Source organism: Protopterus annectens, chromosome 11.part0 (genome assembly GCF_019279795.1).
Source record: "Protopterus annectens isolate FY-2018-M chromosome 11.part0, PAN1.0, whole genome shotgun sequence".
Lineage (NCBI taxonomy): Eukaryota > Metazoa > Chordata > Ceratodontiformes > Protopteridae > Protopterus > Protopterus annectens.
Genome location: NC_056745.1, coordinates 138,281,573 through 138,306,885, shown reverse-complemented (window position 1 = coordinate 138,306,885; position 25,313 = coordinate 138,281,573). Strand labels below are relative to the sequence as shown.

The window sequence follows — 25,313 nt, the reverse complement described above, 5'->3', positions numbered from 1 at the left end:
GACAACTGATCAACGTCTCAGAGGTTTTGTTGCTGCTTCTAGAAGAAAGGCAACAGAAATTTTGGTTCTGTGGGCCACCTCTTCCATGTGGGGGACATCCAGTGAAGGAGCCAGTGGACTACCTCTTCCATGTCAGTGGCATCCAGTGAAGAAGTCCCCATGGCAGCAAGAACTCCTATCTAAAAACTGCTCAAAAGTTTGCTGCTGGGATTTGTTATACTGCAAATTGCTTGAGCCTTTTTGGTTCCTGGCAAAGGACCTCTGCAGTAACATTAATTTGACTCTAATGACAGAAATAGTCTTACCCTCCTATTCCACTTTTCTTTCACTAGGGGCTCAAACAGGGAGGACCAATTTAAGGGGGTGTTGGTGAATAACACATTAATGCTGTCCTTAAATCCACACAATCTAAGCCAGGAATGTTCTATAATTCAGAAAAAGCACTCTATTTTCAGTACTATCCTACAGCAGGTAGGTCAATTGTCACAACGGTGAGAAAATGCAATCTGGATACAGCTATGGTTGCAGACAGAAATACCTCATTATTGCCTAATTAGCATGTTTCTAAATAACAAATTAGTTAACACTAGTGCTGTCAGACATGACAATGGTGGAGTTTTCCCTAGCAGCCATTTGCATTCCATTGGCAAAATCACACACACACACACACACACACACACACACACACACACACACACACACACACACAGTCACATCCAAACATTCAATTCCTTTCTTAACCCCTGTGGTACAACCACAGAGGTGCACACACACACACACACACACACACACACACACACACACACACACACACACACACACACACACACACACACATATATGTAGCTTTATTCATGCCCCTACACAAAGTAATATATCTCCTGCCACCATGCCTTTGTTGAACTTACCTGCATTTTAAGTTGCAGAGTGAATGGATGACCTCCGTCACTTAACAGTGTTCACTTTTTGTCCTCCAACAGAGAAATTTTATGGAGAATTGCTCAGAAGCATAAATCAGCAGCTGTCGGCATTTCTGGGAGACAGCACTTGCCAAATTAGCATTAACTGCTCCACCCAGATTACTGCATTAGCATGCGGTTTTGCCAAATAGGACACCCTCCAAGTTGTGGCCCTCTCTAACAGGAAACCTCTGTGGTGTGTCAATCTAAGAATCAATAAGGTTTCCACAAGGGGAAAATGTTCATGTTAATGTTACATCCTCACAGGAAATCTTTCTGAGTCACAGCCATAGTGTTTCCTTGTAATGCCTGTCCCAACTGTCTGACTGCTACTCTTGCTGTATTGTGTAACAGTTTTGTGGATATGGTTGAAATATTTACCATAGTAGCTACTTGTGACTTTATTTGTTTAAGTATCTGGGGGAAGTGGTCTTTAGTTTGAGTCTTAATGCTTGCGCTACTGTTTTTCACTGAAAGAAGGCTCAAGTAATTAAAAGCCCTATGGCAAAACTGCCTAATGTGAAGGAACACTTCCTCCATGCAAGCCATCACTCTAGAATATCTATCAGGTGAGTGAACTGCCAGATTCTCTTTAGTGATAATCTTTTTTTCAGCTACGGTAGGGGTCAACAGGCCAAAATTTCCTCTGTCTTACCAACTCTAATACTTCCCTGAACCTGCGGTATTCAGGAGGGTCCTATGGGGAGCTTTCCTCCTCATCAAGATTTGAAACATGCATCAAGTGATTCTGCAGGGGAGTCCATATGGCTCCTTTTGCATGCTCACTACCTTGGAATATCTAGAAAGGGCTCATCCAATTTGTCCAAGGAAGGATCATCTTCCAAAGGCTGAAGCCCCCTAGATGAAGAGAAACACGTTAGGATGTTTTTTATTCATAAATAGCCAATAACTCACTATGGATCAAAAAGCAGTCTGGAACATTTTTTTTTCTTCTCAAGCACTGAGCATGGCAATGATGATCTACAGAGGCATGGCACTGAGGTTCATTATAGAATAGGAGAGGTAATTAACAGCTTGGGAAAATTTTATTGCACAGTATCCAAATGCCTGTTGGACTTATTCTTGCTGTTATACAGTCCATACCTTTTCTTGTCAAATCTGAGCAATTTTTCAGTGACACCACTCACAAGATGCCAGACAGGTGAGTTAAGCCCCCAGTTGATAATACAACAAAGGAGTTTCACAGAAGTGAACTACCTAGTATTTGGATGTCCAGCTGAAAAAGACAAGGTGACTAAGACTGCTTTGGAGAAAGTTGGTCTTTCTTAAATAAGATCTTATTTCCCAGTGATGTCACCAGCTTTGCCTTTACCACCACTGGCTTTCTTTTGCCTATCTGACTGCTGCATGGATTACCATAAAACACCAAAGATCAGGGAAGGATCCTGGAAGACAAGTTCAGATTGTTCTGTAACAGCACATGCCATAACATACATTAGTTTAAAGAATTCACATTTCTTGGAATATGTTACTTACCCCCTGCTGGAGGCACGACCTGGTCTAGTAGTTTCATGCTTGTTCTCTTCCAGATCTTTTTAATGATTGCCCGCAGTTCTTCATTAGCTTGCTCAAGGTTTCCTGATAAACAGACAATACTATACTCATTACTGGTAAATCACATTCAAAAAAACAAAACAAAAAAAACAAATATATATATATATATATATATATATATATATATATAGATGGTTACACTTCAGAATCTCGAATTACTGAAATCTCGAATTTCAGTAATTCGAGACCATGAACCCTAAAACCAGAATGCTGAAAGTGCATAAGAGCGAATTTGAATATCTCGAATCCGCGCTTATGCATTTCTGGTGCATCGCGTGTAGTGTTATGGTGCCTGAAATTGCAGGTGAGTGAGTGTTTGTGTGTGTTTTTGTACGCTGTATGTGTGGGTAAGGGTAGGGAGGTGTAAGTGTGAGTGTGAGTGTTGGATTTGTTGGTGTTTGTGTGATGTGTATTTGTGTGCAAGCGAGTGGAGGATGGCGTGGTGTGAGTTTTTTTTTTTTTTTATGCTATGTGTGACTTCGTTGTTGGTATATATAAGTAGGGGGTGTGTGCTTATCTGTAGTGCAGGGTTGTATGGTTTGTGTGCTGTGGGTGGAATGGTGTGTGTGTTATGTGGTGTATGGTGTATGTATGTTCGTGATTGTGTGATTCGGGATTGTGCATGGTTTGACTTTATAGTCTCGGGTTACTGAAATTCGGGATTTCAGTAATTCGAGATTATGAAGTGAAACCACATAGATATATGTAAAAAAAAAAAAAAATAATAAAATATATATATATATATATATATATATATATATATATATATATAGGCACAATATTAGTACTCTGTGCCACAGCGCAGGCCAAAAAAAGCAACTTGGGTCAAAAAGCATATATTGTGTTGCCATGCTCCCAATGTCTGAGCTATATGGAGTAGGTGTGTGCATATGTGCACTTTTGTGTGCATGTGCTTGTATGCGTGTGTGGGGTATGAGTATGTGCACATTAGGAGTAAATTAATGAGTTTTTAAAAACTGATAATGTAACAAGAAATATTCAGCCTGTTTTTATGTAAAAACCAAGCAAAGAAAAATAAATAAGGAATAAAACATGCAACTTAAAATGATAACTGCACATGATACAGAACTTAAGCGAAAATGAATTATAGTAAAAAGCAGGATGTGGAAGGGCAGCGTGAGTGCTAATATAGCATCTGAAGGAATGGGGAAAGACAAAGCAAAAACAGAGGAACACACTTCTAGCTAGAGGGAAGACAGTCTTCTGAACATCTTAAGTGGGAACAGGCAAATAAGCAAATATAAGCATCTTGAGAATGTAGTCAAGAGAGTGCAGTTGGAATAAAAAAGCAGAAAAAGCAATGTAGTGAGCAATATGAAGGGCATAACATAACTGAAAGTATGGTGGATGCAATTACTAGTAAGTGCAGCATAATACTACTCTCTTTAGTTTACAATTGCCAATATCAGCAATCCTCAAAATGAACAACTGCTTTTTTTAAAACATCTTTACTAAATAACAACTAAAACAATGACACAGGTGCACATACATTAATATAAAAGAAAACAAATCGTAGTAACATTTTTTTCATGCAGTATAAACTTTTCCTTTTCAACAATTATCATTCACTCTGGCATTACAGAGTAGTAATAAGGGCTTAATTTCACTTGCTCAATCATGCAAGCTAAGTCTATACTTGTTCCACTATACTGTATTGAACTGGCATTTCCTTGTATTACTCACTTACTTTGAGAGCAAGCACTATATATGTTTTAGTGAGCAATGAGTGGTCTAGAGTTAGTGCACCCCGGAGAAAGAACGAGTCAGGCATTACACTGCCTATCACTGCCTGCTCATTATGTAAGGTGCAGTTACTTCAGAGTAAGAATAATAAAGTCCAGGCTTGTTCCTCCTTACAATGGGGTAGGGGTGCAGAGAGTTCTTATTTTTTGTCACACTTGTTCATATGTTGCACAGACTGAGTATGTGCATTCCAAGAATGTTTGCACTTGACCTGTAATGTATATGCTTATGTGACTGGGTAACCTTAGTAAGAGCTTTTAGGTAGTTAGGATTCATAGTGAGTCTAGTAATAAGTAAGTGCTGGATACAGTGAGGAGTCTGAACAAGAAGTACTGGGTACTATGCAATGACTACAGTGACAATTATAATGTTAAATATAATCTCAAGATTTTATGCTTGCAGTGCAGTACTACGCATCTGAATAGTAGAATGCGGTATAGAGTCAGAAGGATACAGTGGAGCTGCATGTGGAAGATGTACTGAGAGATGTACACCAGGAGAAGTGATGGCTGTTCAAAATGGCATTATTACATCCAAACAACCCCCCATACTCCTAAAATGCGTCTCTCTGACCACATCAGGATAAAACTATTCTTATCAGTTCACAAATGCCTGCATCAGCAATACTCTAAATGAACAATTGCTTTGCTTTTTTAAAAACGTCTTTATTAAATCACAACTAAAACAGTGATACAGATACACATACATTAATATAAAAGAAAACAAACCATAGTAACATTTTTTCATGTAGTATAAACCTTTTCTTTTCAACAATTATCATTCAGTCTGACATTACATAAATTATTCAGTTCCTTCCTTCTCTTAAACCTCACTTCTTTGTCAGAACACTATTCTGACTGTATTATCCCCATAGATTTAATTTACTTTTGAATAATTTACTCTTTCCTTTTTCTAAGGATTCCACCTCCAGTTCTTTTATCTCTTTTACAATATTCAATACTTTGGTTACAGGTGGTTTAGATTTTGATTTTCACTTCTAGAAACTGCGTTTTGGTAGCTAGTAGCATTACACCTAGAAAGGCCTTACTATGTCTAGGTAATTCAGAGCCTATGTCTTAACTCAAAAGAATAATTTTCTTAATTACAGCTATTTGCTCACCCACATTTCTGAAAGACACTCTGTAGGGAATTTTTAAAATCTGCCAACTCATTACATTCCCAGAACACGTTCCTAATTGCTTGTTTCTTTCCCATCACACCTCCAGCATTTGCTACCTAACTAATGAAAAATTTCCTGAAAGGTGCTTGGGAACTTCGTTGCATATGTGGGAACCATAGATGTCTTTATACTGTTCCTTGGTAAATTGCCTTTGCTGTTTCTCTTCCCAACTTTTTCGAATCTTCTCTGATTGGTTTGTACAGTTATCATGCAATATTCTATAAGCCTTACTAATTATTCCCCGTTTTAACAGGGTGATTCTTTTCTAGACTCTACTAAAACTCTACCAGAGCTGGCACTTTCCTATCCCTTATTATTTGCTAATATTCTTTTAACAGTCCTTGATATGGAAGGTAGTCTCTAGCCTGCAGTCCAAACTTCTGCTTGACCTCATCTCACTCTGTCCACTATTAAAAGTTTCCCTCCCTAGTTATTTGCTTCCTTTGCTAATTTTCTTCAATAAATTCCAACTCCCTCTTGCTTATTTTCTGTACCCTTACTTGCAGTCATCCCTGCTGGTAAAAGCCCCGCTGTTAAAATTAATTTTCTCCATTCTTGTGGTGACTTGGTTGTTAGAATACTTTGTACTACTTGATTAACATAATGTTTTGCATAGATGTTATTATTCTCTTTAAGGAATTTCTTCCAAAACACCTAATCTCTCCTTATTTCTCGAATCCCTCTATTTCATTATCATCCTCCCCTTCCATTTACATTTATAATTGTCTGTTTGTGTATGTATTTGAGCCTTAACTTTGTAGCTCTAAAGTATTCCTTCAAATCAGGTAATCTTAAATCACATAGTTCTATGGGAAGAATCAACTTATCCCATTTAACTATTGCCCTCTTTCCCTCCCGAGTAAGTTAATTCAATTCCTTATTAATTACTGTTAACAGTTTCTCCTCTGGCTGATAAAAATATACCTGACCTGTATATAAAATTAAAGGGGCTAAAAACATTTTCATTGCTTATATTTTACTATCTATATCCATGATCAAAAACTTCTAATTTCTCAGTTTTTGCATTATGGGTTCATATGTATTACTAGGCTATTAATCTGTGAGTATCGTAAGAAGCTTCGCCTTACATTCCCTTGGTAGTTTTAAGCCTTTACATTTTGTATAAAAACAACCCAGAGATGGGCCAAACAAGGATATACTGAGACATTTACATGTTTTTCGTATCTATGAGGGGCAAGGGTGCTAAACAAGGATATATTGAGACATTTACATGTTTTTCGTATCTATGAGGGGCAGGGATGCTAAACAGGTGGTGGATTTGTGGTTATCCAGCCATTCATCCAAATTACATTTGAAAAGAGTAAGAAAAATACATTTCTTTATGCGGAGTGAAAGACAGTTCCATAGAAGTGGTATTCTCTGTGATACAAACTTATATTTCCAACATGCTCTATTTACTTAGCAAAACAGACTGACATCCTTTGAGCATGTACTTATGATACCAATGAAGTTGTGACTAGAGTGTTGACAGAACAGGGTCTGCTGAAGCACTATACAAGAGGCAGAGGTTGCCTCTCAGTAGCTTGCATGACACTGAGAAGAAGGACACGACTTTGAGATGCTCTGCATTGTTTATAAGCTTTAGGCCCTTTTTTAAGTGAGAAAACATTGTGGTTGTTCCAGATGTGACAAGTGTTTGGACAGGAACATAACAAAACTGGTATTATGCTCAGTGATCAGCCTAATGAGTGCTGAGTACAGTGGAATAATGATATCTCTAGATCTGGAAGCAATTCCTTTACATATATTTGCAATGAAAAAGGACTTCCTTAAAACAGTGGTTATGCGATGATCAAAGGACAGTTCATTGCTGACATAGGTTCCCAGATCCTTAACTATGGGATTGTTTTTCAGGTGTGTGTTGTCAATGTGATAGTTACAAGCACAGTCATGCTTGCCAAAGGATATGATTATACACTTTTTGGTATTTAGTTTTAGTCTGTGGTTTTGATGCCAGCTATGTGTTTGGGATGGGCCTTCTTGGAAGATCTTGGTGTCCTCTAGGGAGTTTATGATGGCACCAAGTTTGTAGTCATCTTAAAAAAAGACTTAAAAACTGCCACAGGAATGTAAGGCCTATCCTAAACAAATAGCTAGTGTCAAAACCATGGACTAAATCTAAATGCCAAGAAGCATATAATCATATCCTTTGGCAAGCATGACTCCTCTTGTAACTATCACATTGGCAACATACTCCTGAAAATTGATCCTCTAGTTAAGGATTTATGAACCCTATGTTGACAGTGAACTGTCCTTTGATCATCACATAACTCAAAGAAGTAAATGCCAAAGAGAAGCTGCCCTTGGACTGAATCCTGGGGTACACCACTAGTGACAGATCTTTTTGAGGAGGTAGAGCTGCCTACCGTAACTTTCTGTGTTCTTACCCAATGACTTACATAGGCTTGACATTAAGCTGGGAGAGTTTACATATAATACCCGAGTGTGGGATAGTGTCAAACGTCTTTCAAGGCCTAGATATGCTTGCACTGTTTTGTCCTTCTTCATTGCTACAGTAACTTTTTCAAAGAAGTTGACCACGTTAACTAGGCAAAACATGCCTTTGTCGAATCCAAAATTCACTGGGTTGAGAGTTTATAGGTTATCTATATCCTTATTTATTAATTCCTTAATGATCCTTTCCATAGCCTTACAGATGAGACTGGTCCGGCTTATGGGTCTGCAATTACCTGTTGAAGACCCTTATTTGTGTAAAGGAATGACTGTTGCAGTCCTCCATTCATCTGGTACAAAGCCTGTTTGAGGCTGATACTGAATAATGTTCTGTAGGAGACTAGACAAGCCATGTTTCAGACTGACCAGTGGAAAGCCTACTACATTATCTGGTCCCATTTATGTAGTTTTCTTGGCCATTGCTAAACAGGGGTCCAGGGAAGTAAATAGTTTGGGAAGAAATAGCCAGGGAATTGTTATGGCTAGGCTTGTATAGGCCCTAGGACCGACAGCCTAGTACCAACCTATGAACCTTTGACAGCACTTTAAGAACATGTTCCTGGGAGATTTGAAGGGGATGTAGGTCTATGTATGTGATTTGAGAATAATGGAGAGGACAGGGTGAAGTCTGAGATAAATCTGAATGCTAGTAGATTTCCTCTGTCCTCTGGGTCTGAGTATGTGACATCATTTACTGTTATTATCTTTTGTTTAGTCTCTTCCCACATATCCTTAGCTGCTATAATAAAATCATTTTTAATCCATACATATCGATACTTTATTTCATTATGTCCCTAAAATATGGGTATTGCTATACCAATTCATGAGTGGTAAATAGTTTACCACTATAGCCTTTCTTTTATATTCATTAATTGGGTCTATATTAGATAATCGAACTTTCAAAAGTTCGACTGTCACATGGTCGCGACTATATGATCAAACTTTTAAAAGTTTGAAAATCTAATTAAAAAAAATAAACTACACAAATAGCCTACCTGAACGTTTTAAGCAGGGGGGCAAGAGCCCCTGCGCCCCCACACCCCCAGCTCTTTAAAAATACCAACTCTGAGATCGCACTACAGTGCAGAAAAGGGAAATCTTCCCATTCTGTGCTGTACGGAGCTCTCTGTTAAAATGTTCGAACTTTCGAAAATTCGATCATATGGTGTCAACCATATGACAGTCGAACTTTTGAAAGTTCATTCATCCAGTATAGACCCCATTAAATTTATATCCGGAAAATATTAAAAAAAAAAAAACTGTCAACAGTTTTTTTCAGAACACCAAAATGTCCATTTCTGGATTTACCAAATACAAAATAATACAGTATTCAAATAGGGCTAACTTTTGTTGAGCAGCATACAAGTTACAGCCTTGAATTTGTAAGTCTCTTATTTTCTTTTCCATTGGCTCTAAATACAATGCAAATAACAAAGGGAAAGAGGACACCCCTGCCTGGTTCCTTTGTTCAAACATAGGTTATGGGAGTGAAATCTCCCACTTTACTTCTTGCCTCTGACCCTTCATATATCCTCCCAATTAACCCTATTATTCTACCAGGGAAGGCAATACTCATAAAGTCACAGCTGACTCTATTGAATGTTTTCTCTGTATTAAGACTCACCACTAATACTGGCATCTTCTTACATTCTGCTTCCCTCTAGATCATCATTGTTCTATTAATGTTGTCAAATGTTTGCTTCCCCTCCACAAAACCACATTGATCTGTATCTATAAATTTTGGCAACACCTTTGCCATTCACTTAGCTGGTATAGGCATACATAGTTTATATGTGTAATTTACAATTGAAATTGGTCTACAAGAAGTTAGGTCTGAAGGGTTTATGAAAAGGGACAACAGTTTTGACCACAAACAAGTCATCCCCCCAAAAAATTTAAACAAAATGTTTTTGCAGGGAAGCAAACCACCATACATTTGAAACAATACAAAAAAATGTTCTTCCTTTCTCCAAGACCCCATACATTTTAGCAAAAACCTTTACAACCAAGCAGACACAAGAAAATGTTAAGTTATGTACTTACAATAACTATGCATCTGTGTTGTCCATTTTCATTCTTCCTCAATGGATGAGTTCAGATCTGATCCTCAGTTCTGACTCAGGCACTTTATTTTTACAGTCTAGAAACCAGCTCTCAAGCTCCTCCCTTTACCTATAATACCCCTGATCACTGCTTTACCTCAGATCGAGTTTGCTGTCTCTAAGCCATGCTAGAAAAAGATAATATATACCAAACACTAATAAGAAGAGAAGTAATACAACAGAATAGAGGGTCAAACAGGAATAATAGTTCCGGACAGCCTCCATTAGGTCATCTCCAAAGCCAAGGAAGGGGGAAGTTGGGAGGGAAGTTAAGGAAGAATGAAAATGGACAACACAGATGCATAGTTAACGGTAAGTACATAACTTAAATATCTGATGCTGTCATTTTCATTTGCTCCTTAATGGATGGGACAGGTCCCCAGCTACAGTAACCTTGGGTGTCCCCCATAGGTTCATAGGTGTGTACTAGGCCAATGGCCCTATTGCCTTTACAAGCCTAGCCCATAGAAGTGCCCTGGATATCATTACAGGATATTCCAGAGTACTGTGCAACCAAATGCAGCTCTATTTATGGAAAGATACAAAGCTACAAAGGTATGAACTTTATACCAAGTGGTAGCCACACAAATATCATCAATGGAAGGGTTGGACCAAAAAGCAGATGGTGTATCCATTAACCTTGTCGAATGAGCTCTTAGTTGTTTTGGTAAGGTCAAAATCTTTTAGGGTACATACATGAGAAATACAGTAAGTTATCCATTTCGCTATTGTAGCTTTTGAGACAGTCCTATCCAATGTCTTCTTTGCAAAACAAATAAACAATTGATCAGTCTTTCTAATTTCCTTTGTTCTATGAAGGTAGAATTGAAGCAGTGTATGTATGTCTAATGAATGAGGCATGTATTCTCCTTTGTTATAAAATTTAAGGAAGAAAACTGGCAAAATGATGACTTGATTGATATTTGCTTCTCACAAAACTTTGGGTAAGAAGGGAAGATTTGTACATAAGGCAACCCTGTCATTATGGAAGACCAAATAAGGCGATTTTGAAGAGAGTACTTGGAGTTTACAGACTCGTCTTGTCGAAGTTATGGCTACGAGAAAAAATGTTTTCCAAGAAAGAAATTTGAGGTCCACTTTTGTGGAGGGTTCAAAGGACAATTGTGTTACACTCTCTAAAACCAAAGTAAGATCCCAAGGTGTATAGCGTCTTTAATAGGTGGCCTAAGACAAAAAGATACCCTTAAGAAAAGTCTTACACAACCTAGATGATGCCAAAGGGGAGGCATTATCTCTGACATGAAAATTCAAAATGGCAGCCAGCTCGACTTTAATAGTAGAGAAACTGGCCCACTTTGGAAAAGAAATGTTAAAAATTCTAACACAGTAGAAATAGGAGTACAGAAAGGATCCAGATCTCTCTGCTGTGCCCATAAGGAACATATTTTCCATTTACTTTTGTAAATCTTTCTTGTACAGGATTACTGGGATGAAAACAAAACTCTTTGAACTGGAGATGAAAGCCTGGGATGTCTAGCCATCACTGGAATTGGAGAAATAATTCAGTCAATCTGAGGCTTGGTATGTCTGGATGAATCAGGCCTGATGGGTGTCAAAGGAGATCTAGTCTAGGATCCAATGTCCATGGAGGACATAGCAGATGAGACCACAAAAAGGAGAACCAAATCTGCAGAGGCCAGAAGGGGGCAATGAGGATTACTTTGCTCCTCAACCTGAAAGCTTTCTGAAGAAACTGGGTGATTAAGGGTAGGGAAGGCATAGAAGACTGGAGGGCCAAATGTGGACTACAGCATCTGTCAGTAACTGTCTAAGGAGGGATTAGGGCAAAGAACCTGCTGCACTTGTTGGTGAGGGGAGAGGCAAATAGGTCACAACACAGTTGACACCACTGGTGGAAGATCATGTTTACCACTGACTGATTGACAGACTACTCGTGAGGCATCAGAATAACCCTGCTGAGCTTATCCGCTGGCACATTTGATTTCCCAGAATGTGAGTTGTTATAATAAAATGGTTGGATAAGACTGCCCATTGTCAAACTCTCATTGCTTCTCAGCAAAGAGGGTAAGATATGGATCCCCCCTATTTGTTGATGTACCAAACCACTGACATAATGTCAGTTTGAACAGCAACTGTCCCCAGAGGGAGAGAGTTTTGGGGTTTTGGGTAGGCCTGCAATGCTAATAGGACTGCTCTCATCTCCAGGACATTTATATACAACTTGGTCTCTGCTGGGGTCCATGTGCCTTGAACAGTCCATCGCAAGTAATGCCTCCCCACCAGAAATATGGTGCTGGGTGGAGGAAGGATAAAGGGACGGCCCTGACAAATCTCGTTAGATTGGATTCACCACTGTAACAAATACTTGCATACCCTGGACAATCTTTTTGGAAATTGTAAAGGTCGGTGAAGAATGGACCATTGTACTTGTAAAGTCCACTGAAGGATCCTCATGTGAAAATGAGCTATTGGCATCAATGTAACTGCAGCAGCCATCGACCCCAAAGCTCTTAAGACCAGTTTTGCTGGAGGTAAAGGATGAGCTAGAACTTGACTGACGTAACCTTAAAAAGAGAATTCTGCTCTGTGGTAAGAATATTCACTGTGCTAGGTGAGCCCCTATAAACTGCAAAGAATTGCTGGCTGAAGTTTGGACTTTGCAAGATTCATGGTTATGCCTAGAGAGTGAGTCAACTGAAGCCAGTCATCTAAATAAGGAAACACTCTGAATCCATGCAGTCTTAAATGAGGTGCAATCACTGTCATATATTTGGTGAACACCCTAGGGGCTGTGGTGAGAACAAAGGGCAGGGCTCTCAAATGATAATGACTGGCTCCCAGCCAGAAGAGAAGGAATCTTTGGGATTGTCTGTTCGTTTTTATGTGGTAATACACATCCTTCAGATATATAAAGCACATCCAGACATCTTTGTGAAGCAACGGTAGAATGGACTGAACCATGACCATCTGGAATTTGGAGTTCTTTATGAATTTGTTTAGGTAACTGAGATCGAGGATGGGTCTCAGGTCGCCTGTTTTCTTTGTCACTAAAAAAAACCTTGAGTAAAACATGGATCCTCTCTGGTCTGGTGGGAGCTCTTGGATGACTCTCTTGATTAGTAGCTTTTGAATTTCTAGGGCTACTTGCACTTATTGATTGGGTGGAACATTGGGAAGGTTTTTTCTTATCCTTGGTGGATTTTGTTAAAAGGGGCCCATGTGTCTTTTGTGATGGCTGCCCAGGCTTCTAGGTGCAAAGACAATCATTGGCCGACTGTCTACAGGGAAGAGCAGTCAGGCAACCTTTCAGGAATGCTGCAAAGGTCTGTCCAAAAGTCCAAAAAGGAACTTTCAGATCCTTGATTTTGCAGACCCACTCTGCGACATGAGCAGCTTCTTCCATTATTATAATTATTTCCCCCTCTGCCTCTGGGGGAAAATTCCCGACGTGAATCTTGAAAAGGCCCTTGAGATTTCTGAAACCACATTTTCTTACCACTGCCCTGATTCCTGGAGAAGGATCTCTGCAGGGTAGAAAAACAGATTCCTATGGCAGATAGGGTCTTTCCATCTTCTTCACTACAGGAAATTGTCTCTTTAACAGTGGGTCCAAAAAGGGAGGTTCCATCAAAAGAAGCATTGATGAATGACACTTTAAAGGGCTACATAAAGTCACACAAGCGCATCTGGGCATGCCTCCTAATGAATATGCCTGTACCCGCAACCTGTGAGGAACCTTCAGCCATGTGAGATAGTAACCTCATGGAGGGTCTATATTGGATGATCGAACTTTCAAAAGTTTGACTGTCATATGGTCGACACCATATGACTGAATTTTTGAAAGTCTGAACATTTTAACGGAGATCTCCGTACAGCGTGGAATGGGAAGATTTCCCTTTTCTGCACTGTAGTGTGATCTCGGAGTTAGTATATTTAAAGAACGGGGGTGTGGGGGGTGCAGGGGGTCTTGCCCCCCTGCTTAAAACGTTCAGGTAGGTTATTTATTTTTTTGTATTAGATTTTTGAAGTTTTAAAAGTTCGATCATATGGTGTCGACCATATGACAGTCGAACTTTTGAAAGTTTGATTATCTAATATAGACCCCCTCATGGATGCATTTGATATGGACTGTAGGATGGCCAGTCATGAAGAATAAGCTTTTATCTTCTCTGCCAACATGGACCCAGAGGTAAAGTTAGAGAATTCCTTTATTAAGTCTCTCTGAAACCTAGTAAAATGTGCCAGGTAATTCAGTGATCATAAAGCAAAGATCGCTGATGCATATACTTGCTTTTCATATCTGTCTAAAGCCCTAGATTCTCTGTTATGGGGGATAGGCAGTTGAGCTGTGTTTAGCTAGCTCTGTTTTTGTGTCTGTTGCAACAACCATGGCATCTACAGGATGGACCAGTTTTGCCTGTCTAGTGGTGCACTGAGGATCTTGTCTGGGCATTTAGGGATGGGCCCTATGGAATCCAGCTCCTTCCATGACTAGCGGGAGACAAGGTCAACAAGCTCATCTGCTGGGAAGGGGGTAACCCAAGATGTAGATCAGCCAGACCCGAAAGCTTACAGGAACAGCGATTCCTCCTGAGAAGGGTTCCTGGAAGACCATCCACCTTTCTGGTGCAGGACTTGTAAAATGTTTCCAAATGAGATGTCTTCCACTGGAGATCTGAAGGACCCTTCTCCATCATCAAAATCAGTGTCTTCTGTCAATGATTCCTGAGGGGCATCTAAATGCCTCCTTTTGCATTGTTTCTTCCCAGGAACCTCCTCGGTGGGATACTCTGGAGAGGAGTCAGAAGAAAGGGGAAGCCTCTGTGCTATTATATAGCAACAATCAAGCAATTAAAAGAAAAACAAACTCTGAGGAGTTGAAGGGAAACCATTCAACAGAGAAGTGGCTCAGAAATCCACAAATCAAGTAAAATGCTTCTAAATCCAAAACTGCACTGTTGTAAATCATAAAACTTTTGTGCTATATCTGCAGTTATTCAGTCAGAGGATAAATAGATGGGATACCAGTAAGGGTGTCTATACTTGTATATTGGTCACTACCTGGTTGGAGGTGTTATTACATGAGAAATACACTGCTACAGAGGAAAAAAGTCTGACAGGTTATGAGGAGAGATAATCAAGCCAATGACAGAACAGAAAGAGGCAGGTTTGGTAGACTTATGCAGAACAAACTGAAAGGGGTTTTATTTGCAACAGTGGCAATGTACATGAGGTGATGAAGAAAGAAAAAATGCCCCAGTAGACCACAAGATGACTGTTTAAAGCCATCAGGGCTAAAAACATCCCAGCACAAGCCATCTTTGACAATGTGCTGTCTATCCTGCTTTCATTAATTACTTCCTGTAGTTCTTCTGTATTAGTAAACCTATTAATATCCTTCTTTCTTTTCTCTTATTTTTTGCAAGTGCTTGTCACTATTATTTTTCTACTTCCCTCTAAAACCTATTGTTGATACTCTTCATGTACGTCTACCTTTCCAAGGTTGGTGTCAACCAACATGGATTGAGCATTTTTAATTTTTCTACTTAGCAGTAGTCTCTTTTGCTTTTTTTCAGCCAACAAAGGAAAAACCTCCACAACCTCAAATTTCTGCTTAATATATCAGTCCTTCATTCCTTCCTTATTAGTAAAATGTCCTTTCTTCTCCCTTCTTTATCTTCTTCTGAACATTTCTAAAATTCCTTGCATTCCCTCTAATATTCTCCTTTATTTTCCCTTCCATAACTTTACATCTCCACTTATATTCATCTACAAATTTTTACTTGTAACTTCACTGTCAATCCATCTAATTCACATGGAATAACCTAATGCCTAAATAGTCTGCCCAGAGTTGATTCAAATATTTCTTGAATCTCGGTTTCTTACTTCATTCAACAGTTGCCTTACATATCTATGTCTCTGTCTTATTCAGCTATTTATTTTGTTTTGTAATCAAATGTAAACTCCAAATGATCTAAGAAAACAACCTCTACTAAAACACACTGGCTTCCTGAAAAGTAATTATGAACAACAAAAAAGTTTTTAGTTGCTTTGTTGCTTTGATTCCACAAAAAGTATATAGTTGCTTTGATTCCGCATTCTCAGTAGAGACCGCCTTTTTCACAAAAGTTTCAAACTGCAATGTCCTATATGGATGGAATAAATAAATAGAGATCACAGGCCTGCGTAGAGTTTCAGCAGCACACATTTTGGACTGCGTAATGATAGGGGATACCAGAACACATGACATACATGCAAAACTCTGATAGAAGTTAGAGGTGCCAGTTTCTTAAAGCTATATAAATGTTATAACCCCTTTGTTTCATTGCTGCATGAGGTCATTATTAACTAGTAGCAATTCGGAAACATTTTTCATATCCATATAACAAGTTCTCGGGTTCTCTTCTGAACTCCAATAAGTTGCATATTTAGTAAAATGGGCTGGTAAAGCTGTAATCAACTCTTACAACTCTGAAAAATAAATTATGATTGGCAAAGGAATACGCTGAATCTTGTTATTCATTGCAATGCCATTAAACCATATCTCCATGTCTGCTTTGCCTTCTGTAGCCCCAGTACATAAGTTGCATCCCTCATACCCATTAAGTATATACACTAATTCTATGATTGCTATACCTTTGAGTCTGAAGAATACTCTGAGGTATTGCAATCTCATAGTTAGTATACATTACCTTATTCACACATTTCATCCTTCTTTTCCAAAGATTGCAGTTTCAGTCCTCAGAATTTCAATAGGAACACAAAATCTTCTTCTCATCTCACTTTACTAAAAAGGCAATGTCAACAGAGACTCTTGCTATCATATTTCTCTAAGCCCCCTACTCTACCTTAGTAATGCATGCTAACCCTCACCCTACCACTACCCCTAACCTTAACCGTGCACCTTACCTTAAAAAAACTTTCTCATAAAACCATGATTACACAAGACATCTTGCGCACCACATACATACATACACACACACACACACACACACACACACACACACACACACACACACACACACACACACACACACACACACACACACACACGCAGTCAACCACACTATCCCCTTACCTGACCCTTACTCTAACCCTAACACACTCACACTTGCACACATACTAAATCTATCCTGTTACCTAATCCTTACCCTAGCCCTAAAACACACACTTTTGCACACAGGGACTGGAGTTCTTTGTTAAGTTTAACAAGAGGGTCTTTGATATCAGGATAGTTATATTTATTACTGTGTGCAATGTGTTTTTTTCTTATACTGTAGAGCCTACTTATTTCTGGGTTCCACCAGAGTGGGTTATTTCTTAATTTGGCATTGTATTTGCTTCAGAGGGGGACAGATGCACCTGTTCACATGTAACAGAATTTGGTTGTAAAGGATTCTGCATGCATAGTAGGGTCATCCAGTTTGAGGAGGGGGATGTTGCATTTTACCAAGTCATCACTTAGTTTTTGTACAGAAGCCTTCACATAACCTCTGAATACCAAGGTATTTGAGTGCTTCAGTCTTATGGTGAATGCCACTGATTTGTTGTCCAGTTTGATGAAGGAGGAATTTACAATATCATCTATGTGTATGTATATAATCTATGAACCTATGAACTTGTCTCCGGGCTCCATTGTTTGTGACTCTTGTGATTGTAAGCAGGGTGGCCATTTGAAGTTGGTGCCTCAGTGGTGCTGCTAGAAGCCAAACATCTACACAAATAAAAAAACATAAACCCTTACCCAGAGTATGCATATTTTTATTCTATTCAAAGAGGACCTACAGAAACTGAATTTCAACATGGAAAAGACATTTACTTGGTATGTGACACTGCATCTAACCTTTAAAATATGAGGCTACAGCAGCAAGGCACTTGGTAATCATTCAAAGGGCAAATGTAAGCCAAAAGGTAAGGCCACAAATTAAAAGGTCTGAACTTCACCTTGAAATCAATGAACCTTCTGAGGGCTAGATGGATGGGCTTTTGCAGCTAAATATCTTGCAGTTCTACCTCATAGAACTATCTCCTCTGGTTTATAAGAAGATATGTGTGAATTGTTATCATTTCATATATTTTAAATAATAAATGCATTCAAGTCACTGACAGCTAAGACTAGTCTCAAGTCTTCCACAGATTTAGAGACCAGATAAGATCTGCTAAAACACCTCACATTCCCTGGACAGACTCTTATTTTTTAACAGCATGGAGCTTCATTAAAGAGCTGATATTAATGTGTAAAGGATGAAAGAGGAAATGCTCTGTCTACTGTTAAATGAGCTCTAGAAAATGATACTGTTTTAACATTTGTGTCATCCATTAGTTCAAAATGACCAATTTGCAGGCCTGATTATAAAGAATGAAAACTCTATAGTCTAGAAGATGGTCAGGAAAATTTTCATATTCATCAGTCCAAATGTTTAGAGAGTGACGTATCTACAGTTGTTGCTGGAACCAGTACTGTCTTTGTTACTACCTCAGGGTAGATGTGTTGGTTTGGATATGTTATTAGGTTTGAAAGTTTGTTTCTTCTTTCCCTTTGTAAGCTTTATTGGAAGGCTTTTATGTTGACACCCAAGCTTTAACTACACACAGAGAAGAGATCTCATGACCTCTTTTGGTGAATTTCTTCATCATCATCTTCTTTCGGCTGTTCCCATTAGGGGTCACCACAGCGGTGCCTGCACTCTCTTCTTCACCTCTCTTTCACACTCATCATTACTCTGAACTATTGATCCAAAGTATTCAAACTCATCCACCTTTGCCACCTCTACTCCTTGCATCCTCACCATTCATCTATCCTCCCTCTCATTCACACACATATATTCTGTCTTAGTCTTGCTGACCTTCATTCCACTTCTCTCTAGAGCATATCTCCACCTGTTCCCTACTTTCACTACTGATCACAATGTCATCTGCAAACATCATAGTCCACGGGGACTCCTGTCTGATCTCGTCTGTCAACCTGTCCATCAACATTGCAAATAAGAAAGGGCTCAGAGCTGATCCTTGATGTAATCCCACCTCCACCTTAAACGCATCCGTCACTCCCACTGCAGACCTCACCGCTGTCACACTACCCTCATACATATCCTGTACCACTCTTACATACTTCTCTGACACTCCCGACTTCCTCATACAATACCACAACTCCTCTCTACGCACCCTGTTATATGCTTTCTCTAAGTCTACAAAAACACAATGCACCTCCTTCTGACCTTCTCTGTACTTCTCCATCAACAATCTCAGAGCAAACATCGCATCTGTAGTGCACTTTCCCGGCATGAAACCATACTGCTGATCACTAATCATCACATCCCTTCTTAACCTAGCTTCCACTACTCTTTCCCATAACTTCATGCTGTGACTGATCAATTTAATCCCTCTGTAGTTACTACAGCTCTGCACATCACCCTTATTCTTAAAAATTGGTACCAAAACACTTTTTCTCCATTCCTCAGGCATCCTCTCACTTTCCAAGATTTCTTTAAACATTCTGGTTAAAAACTCTACTGCTATTTCACCTAAACACCTCCATGCTTCCACAGGTATGTCATCTGGACCAACAGCCTTTCCATTCTTCATCCTCTTCATAGCTATCCCTACTTCCTCCTTGCTAATCCATTGCACTTCATGATTCACTATCCACACATCATCCATCCTTCTCTCCCTCTCATTCTCTTCATTCATCAACCCCTCAAAGTACTCTTTCCATCTGCTCAACACACTCTCCTCGCTTGTGAGTATGTTTCCCTCATTATCCTTTATTACCTTTACCTGCTGCACATCTTTCCTAGCTCGGTCCCTCTGTCTAGCCAATTGGTACAGGTTCTTTTCTCCCTCCTTAGTGTCCAACCTTTCATACAACTCTTCATATGCCTTATCCTTAGCCTTTGCCACCTCTCTCTTTGCCATGCACCTCATCTCCTTATACTCCTGTCTACTTTCTTCATCTCTCTGACAGTCCCACTTCATCTTTGCCAACCTCTTTCTCTGTATACTCTTCTGTATTTCCTCATTCCACCACCATGTCTCCTTGTCGTCCTTCCTCTGTGCAGATGTCATACCAAGCACCTTTCTAGCCGTCTCCCTTACTAGCTCTGCTGTAGTTACCCAGCTATTTGGTAACTCTTCACTGCCACCTAGTGCCTGTCTTAACTCTTTCCTGAATTCCACCTCACAATTACCCTTTTTTATTTTCCACCATTTGATCCTTGGTGCTGCCCTCACACTCCTCCTCCTCTTCTTGATCACCAACGTCATCCTACAAACCACCATCCTATTCTGCCTAACTACACTTTCCCTGGTCACAACTTTACAGTCTCCAATCTCCTTCAAACTGGCCCTCCTACATAAGATATAATCCACCTGTGTGCATCTTCCTCCACTCTTGTATGTCACCCTATGCTCCTCCCTCTTGTTAAAATATGTATTCGCCACAGCCATGTCCATCCTTTTCGCAAAATCCACTACCATCTGACCTTCTACATTCCTTTGCTTAACACCATACCTACCCATCACTTCCTCATCCCCTCTGTTCCCTTCACCAACATGCCCATTGAAATCTGCTCCAATCACCACTCTCTCACCCTTGGGTATAGTCATCACCACTTCATCCAACTCACGCCAAAATTTTTCTTTCTCATCCATCACACACCCAACTTGTGGAGCATATGCACTAACAACATTCATCATTACACCATCAATTTCCAGCTTCATAGACATCACTCTATCCAACACTCACTTCACCTACAAAACACTCTTAGTATACTGTTCCTTCAGGGTAACTCCTATGCCATTTCTCCTCCCATCCACACTATGATTAAACAATTTGAACCCATCTCCAATACACCTAGCCTTACTCCCCTTCCATCTGATCTCTTGCGCACACAATATACCAACCTTCCTTCTGTCCATCATATCAGCTAACTCTCTCCCTATACCAGTCATACTGCCAACATTCAAAGTTCCGAGCCTCACTACCACAGTCCTAGCCTTTCTCCTCTCTTCCTGCCTTTAGCCATACCTTCCCCCCTTCTCCTCCTTCAGCCAACAATAGCCCAATTTACACCAGCACCCTGTTGGCTAACAGTACTGGTGGCAGTCGTTGTTAACCCGGGCCTTGACCAATCCGGTATGTAAATATTTACTGCTGTCCACATTAAATGATTTGGCGAGTTGTGAATGTTAAACATTAACCTCAGTAATTAGGAGTAGGCCTTGAACAGTCATCTAGGATCCCAAGGAGCTAGGTTTGTCTCGGAATCAGGCTCTGAATCTATCAGCTCACTCTGATTCTTCCAGACACATCCCTATACTTGATAAGGTAGACATTTTTTTATTGCAGAGGTATAAATCCAGTGCTGCAGTTGCACACACCATTCTACTCAAAAGATATAGGCATGTGCAGGTTTTTAAATAAGTGAAACTGATGCTGTGATCCATGAGTTGCCACTGCAAACATGGAGGTGGCTGCAACGTGTTTTTCTATGAAAAAAACTCTCTCTCCCCAAGTAGGAGTATTTCTTGTACTGCCTACAAGCCACAACAACAACCTTCCAAGCTGACTTCATCATGGAACTGATAACGGGAAAAAAACAAAGAGGGTGTGGTACTAGGAGAAAAACCCACTCTGCTATCTATTATATCCACATTTTTCATAATGGTGTTATTGAAGTCTATCTGTTCACAAGTCTCCTTAAATCTCATCAAATGTAAGACTTCTAGGAAAAAAGGTGTGCTCTTGCCAAAGGGAGGACCTGGAGTACAATGGAGATTAGGCCAAAGATGGTTCCTTACTGATGCCTTGTTCAGTTTCCTCCTCCTGAGAAGAGGATGTCTGGAGTCCTCATTTTCATGAGAGGTTCATGAGGGTGGCCTAATTAATCTATTTGTTTGTGCAGGATAGTATAAGAAGCCCACCACCAAGGCCACTCTTTTAGTGAGGTTAGTCAAGGCTTTGGTACACTCTATGAAGTTTGAGTAAAAAAAAAAAAAAGAATCCTTAAGGCGGTACTGGCTAGAGTGCAACTTCCTTTAGAGCTAACTTAGAGGCTTCCACCCACTGGAAATAACCCTGCAGAAGAGATCTATATGAGATCTTCAGGGTTCTTGTGTCAGGTTTGACTAAGCACAAAAAGGTCCAGTAGATTTCTTCCACTGGTTGTTCATCAACAAACTTTCAACTGCAACCCTGTATGACTATACCGGTGAAGTCACAGTCATCTGTGAGATGAGGTTCCCCATTTTGAAAAAAAATGTTCCCTTCAGCCACTTAGATTTATTGGGCAGGAGACTATTAAATAGCCTATTATTCTCTGATACAACCAAGGTAAGACAGAAACGAAATTATTTACTATAAGCACAAACAGCTTGCAGTGATGACGAACCTTTTGGGTTTGGCATGTCAAAAGCTCCTGGCACAAAATAATTCAGTGCACTTCACATGAGCAACGAATGCAAAAACAGTCTTTTGTAACTCTGGTTTTTGTGATCCCTGACATGTCACCCAAAGCATTGTGGCGTGTGTTTCCTTTGACACGCGTGTCATAGGTTTGCCATCACTGATTAAGGTTACATTGACAGGCTTATTGATGAAACTCATTTCACTACCTGTTTCAGTCACAGGCCGCATAAAGATTCTTAATGAGATTTTGGTGGTGACTCATTTTCATTCCTTAAGTGAGCACTTTAATATTATTGGAAGATGTCATCCAGTGAAGAATATTCTTGAGAGTAATGCTTCTTTCTCAATAAAAAGGATGGTAATACATTCCTTTCCTTCATTCTTGAAAATATCTGAACCACTACTAAACCAAGTGACAAAGGCAAAAAGTACTCACAAACAGCTTTTCATGTACAGTAAAACCTAGCTGTAATTAAAAAGTCCTGCACACCTCACAGGGTTCACACATATACTGCAGGTCACAACAGCACAAGCAGACATAATGTTTATCTTGATGCTCTACTTTCTATCCATGTCTGCATTTATGAAGCACTAAAACCAAGAACAAAAACTAAGAAAGAATATTGAAAAGATTCTCAAGAAAATTTATGTCACTAAGTCAACTCACCTCTTTCATCACGATTTTTTGATAACCTCTGCAGCAAAGCAATCAACTAAATCTCTATCCAAAGAAGAATGTAAAATCTCATTTTTCACATCATCTGGGAAGTTCTGAGATTGCAGCCAAAACTCCTCAAAAACGTACCAGTGGGCATAGCCCTGGAGGATCCTCAACTAAGGCATACACAAACTGTAAACAATGAGTTGTGATTTGTAAAACTGAATAAATTATTTAAAGCAGATTTTTCCTCACAAGAAGAAGCTATGGACAAAACAGTCAACATACTTTCACAATTAATCAAAATAAATTTTAACATATGAGCCTGACAATTCAAAATTCTGAAAATCAAAGTTGCAGAAGCATTCACTTTTCTCCCATACGTATTAATAATCTCCCCATACTTATGAGAAAACTAGCAGTAGGATTAACTAAATCTATAGCTGCTGGGTCAGGTTTGGGAATCTTGTATAAAAACTGGAAGAATGAGGAACTTTATACATTCCATCTGCCTTTTTTTAGGGGCAGCAGGCTGTCTATAAGGAATATTGCAGGCAGTGACATACATCATCCAAATCTGACAGAACTGGAAGAATAGGTTAAGGTTCTGGAATTTCCTTCTGCACCACATCATAATATTTTCTGAGAGACTGAAAAACCTCAGTGTTCTCTCATTGAAAATACTGGCACATTCTGGAAACAGTCTCAGAACAGGATAAACCTCCCACAGGGAGAATCAGAAACTAAGCTCTCCTTTGAGTCGGAATCAGAAAACTGAAGAGAAAATCTTGTATCTGTCCCTTCATCTTCCTGTCTAGATTCAGAATCCCGAATCTCTTCAAGAAAAGAGACATCCCTCTTTCTTTTATGAGAAACCACTTTATAAGAAGGATCAATACCTTGAATTAAATCCTGAGCCAGACCAGTACACTACTCCTGTCTAAGGGAATTTGAAGAGGAGAGGATGCATATTTATTTTTTGTCTGTCCAACAGTGTTATTAATGACAGCAACTGCTTCCCTGGGCACAACATTCTGACCAAAGAGGGAAGTCTTCCTTGTTCCCTCTTCCAGAACTGACAAGAACGGCTCTCCCTTGCACCCTGAGGGGACCCTAATAGCCAAAGATGCTGGGGTAAAAGATGAGTGGTCTGATGAACAATCTATGACCAAAGCAGAGTCACCCACCCACAGTGTGGCTGAGGCAAACTGCTAGCCTGCAGCGGTGGCAAAGGCTGTTTACTTTACTTTTTCTTTTCTGGCTGGAAGAAGGACCGACCATGGGACCGGTACTTTGTTCAAGAGTCAAGCGGAAAATGGTACCTCTTTCCCCAGGTAAAAAAGCAGCAAAAGCCAGTAAAAAAATTCTTTAAAAGTTACTTTTTCAAACAGAACATAATAAAAAGCACTTTAAAACACTTTCCCAGCTCCCAAAAGTAAAATAAATGCAATGTTTACACAGAAAAAATGGTTTGCAATTACTTTAAACAACTCTTAAACTGACAAGAAAAATGTGTGCTCCTGTTTAAGTGTACAGTTAAGTTGTAAGACAGTCCATTAAAACACATACTCCTAGCTTAAAATAGCTTTCCTAAACGGTACAATTAAAACATCATTTTTTTAATATGCAAGGTTTTCACCCAAAGGAAACTCATCTGCCCAGCAAATTTATTTATTTATTTTATTTATTTATTTTACATTTATTGACTGGGATAGTCAAACTGGATGCATGTCCCTTTTCAGTGGAGGCCCGGGGAGAAAAGCTCCAAGGGTAAGCAGATACAGCATTACATAATACCAGCATTACATATTACAAACAGACTATTTACAGAGATTACATAAGTAAGCAAGTTAAACAAGTTCCACAGATTACAGTTAATCCTGAGTGCAAATCAGGATTAAATTAAATTACACAGTAAACTGGTTAACAGATTTTTACACATTCTAGAGAGAGTTCGCCAGGCTTGATACACTGACATAGCCAATTAAGTGACAAATGTTGTTTGAGTCTAGTTTTAAATTGACCTAAGGTGGAAAGTAAGGTAATATCAGCTGGAAGAGAGTTCCAGGATCTACTTACAGAGTTTGCAAAGAGAGAATCACCGGCTGTGTTATTAATTTTGCTAGTCTCAATTAGTAGTTTGTTAGAGGATCGAAGCGGTCTAGGATTGTTATAGGGGGTGATAATATTTTTAAGTGTAGGAGTATTGTCC

General features: G+C 39.4%; 1 protein-coding gene across 5 annotated transcripts in view; it reads right to left on the bottom strand.

Annotated features, from left to right (window-relative positions):
* The window catches only part of LOC122815212 (voltage-dependent L-type calcium channel subunit alpha-1C-like), a 2,602,552-nt gene that overhangs the window by 460,390 nt on the left and 2,116,849 nt on the right, over positions 1–25,313 (bottom strand). For all 5 annotated transcript variants that reach the window (XM_044087523.1, XM_044087521.1, XM_044087522.1 and 2 more), the window contains one exon: positions 2,457–2,558. In XM_044087523.1, the coding sequence (XP_043943458.1) occupies positions 2,457–2,558 (102 nt within the window). The remainder of the gene's footprint in view (positions 1–2,456; positions 2,559–25,313) is intronic.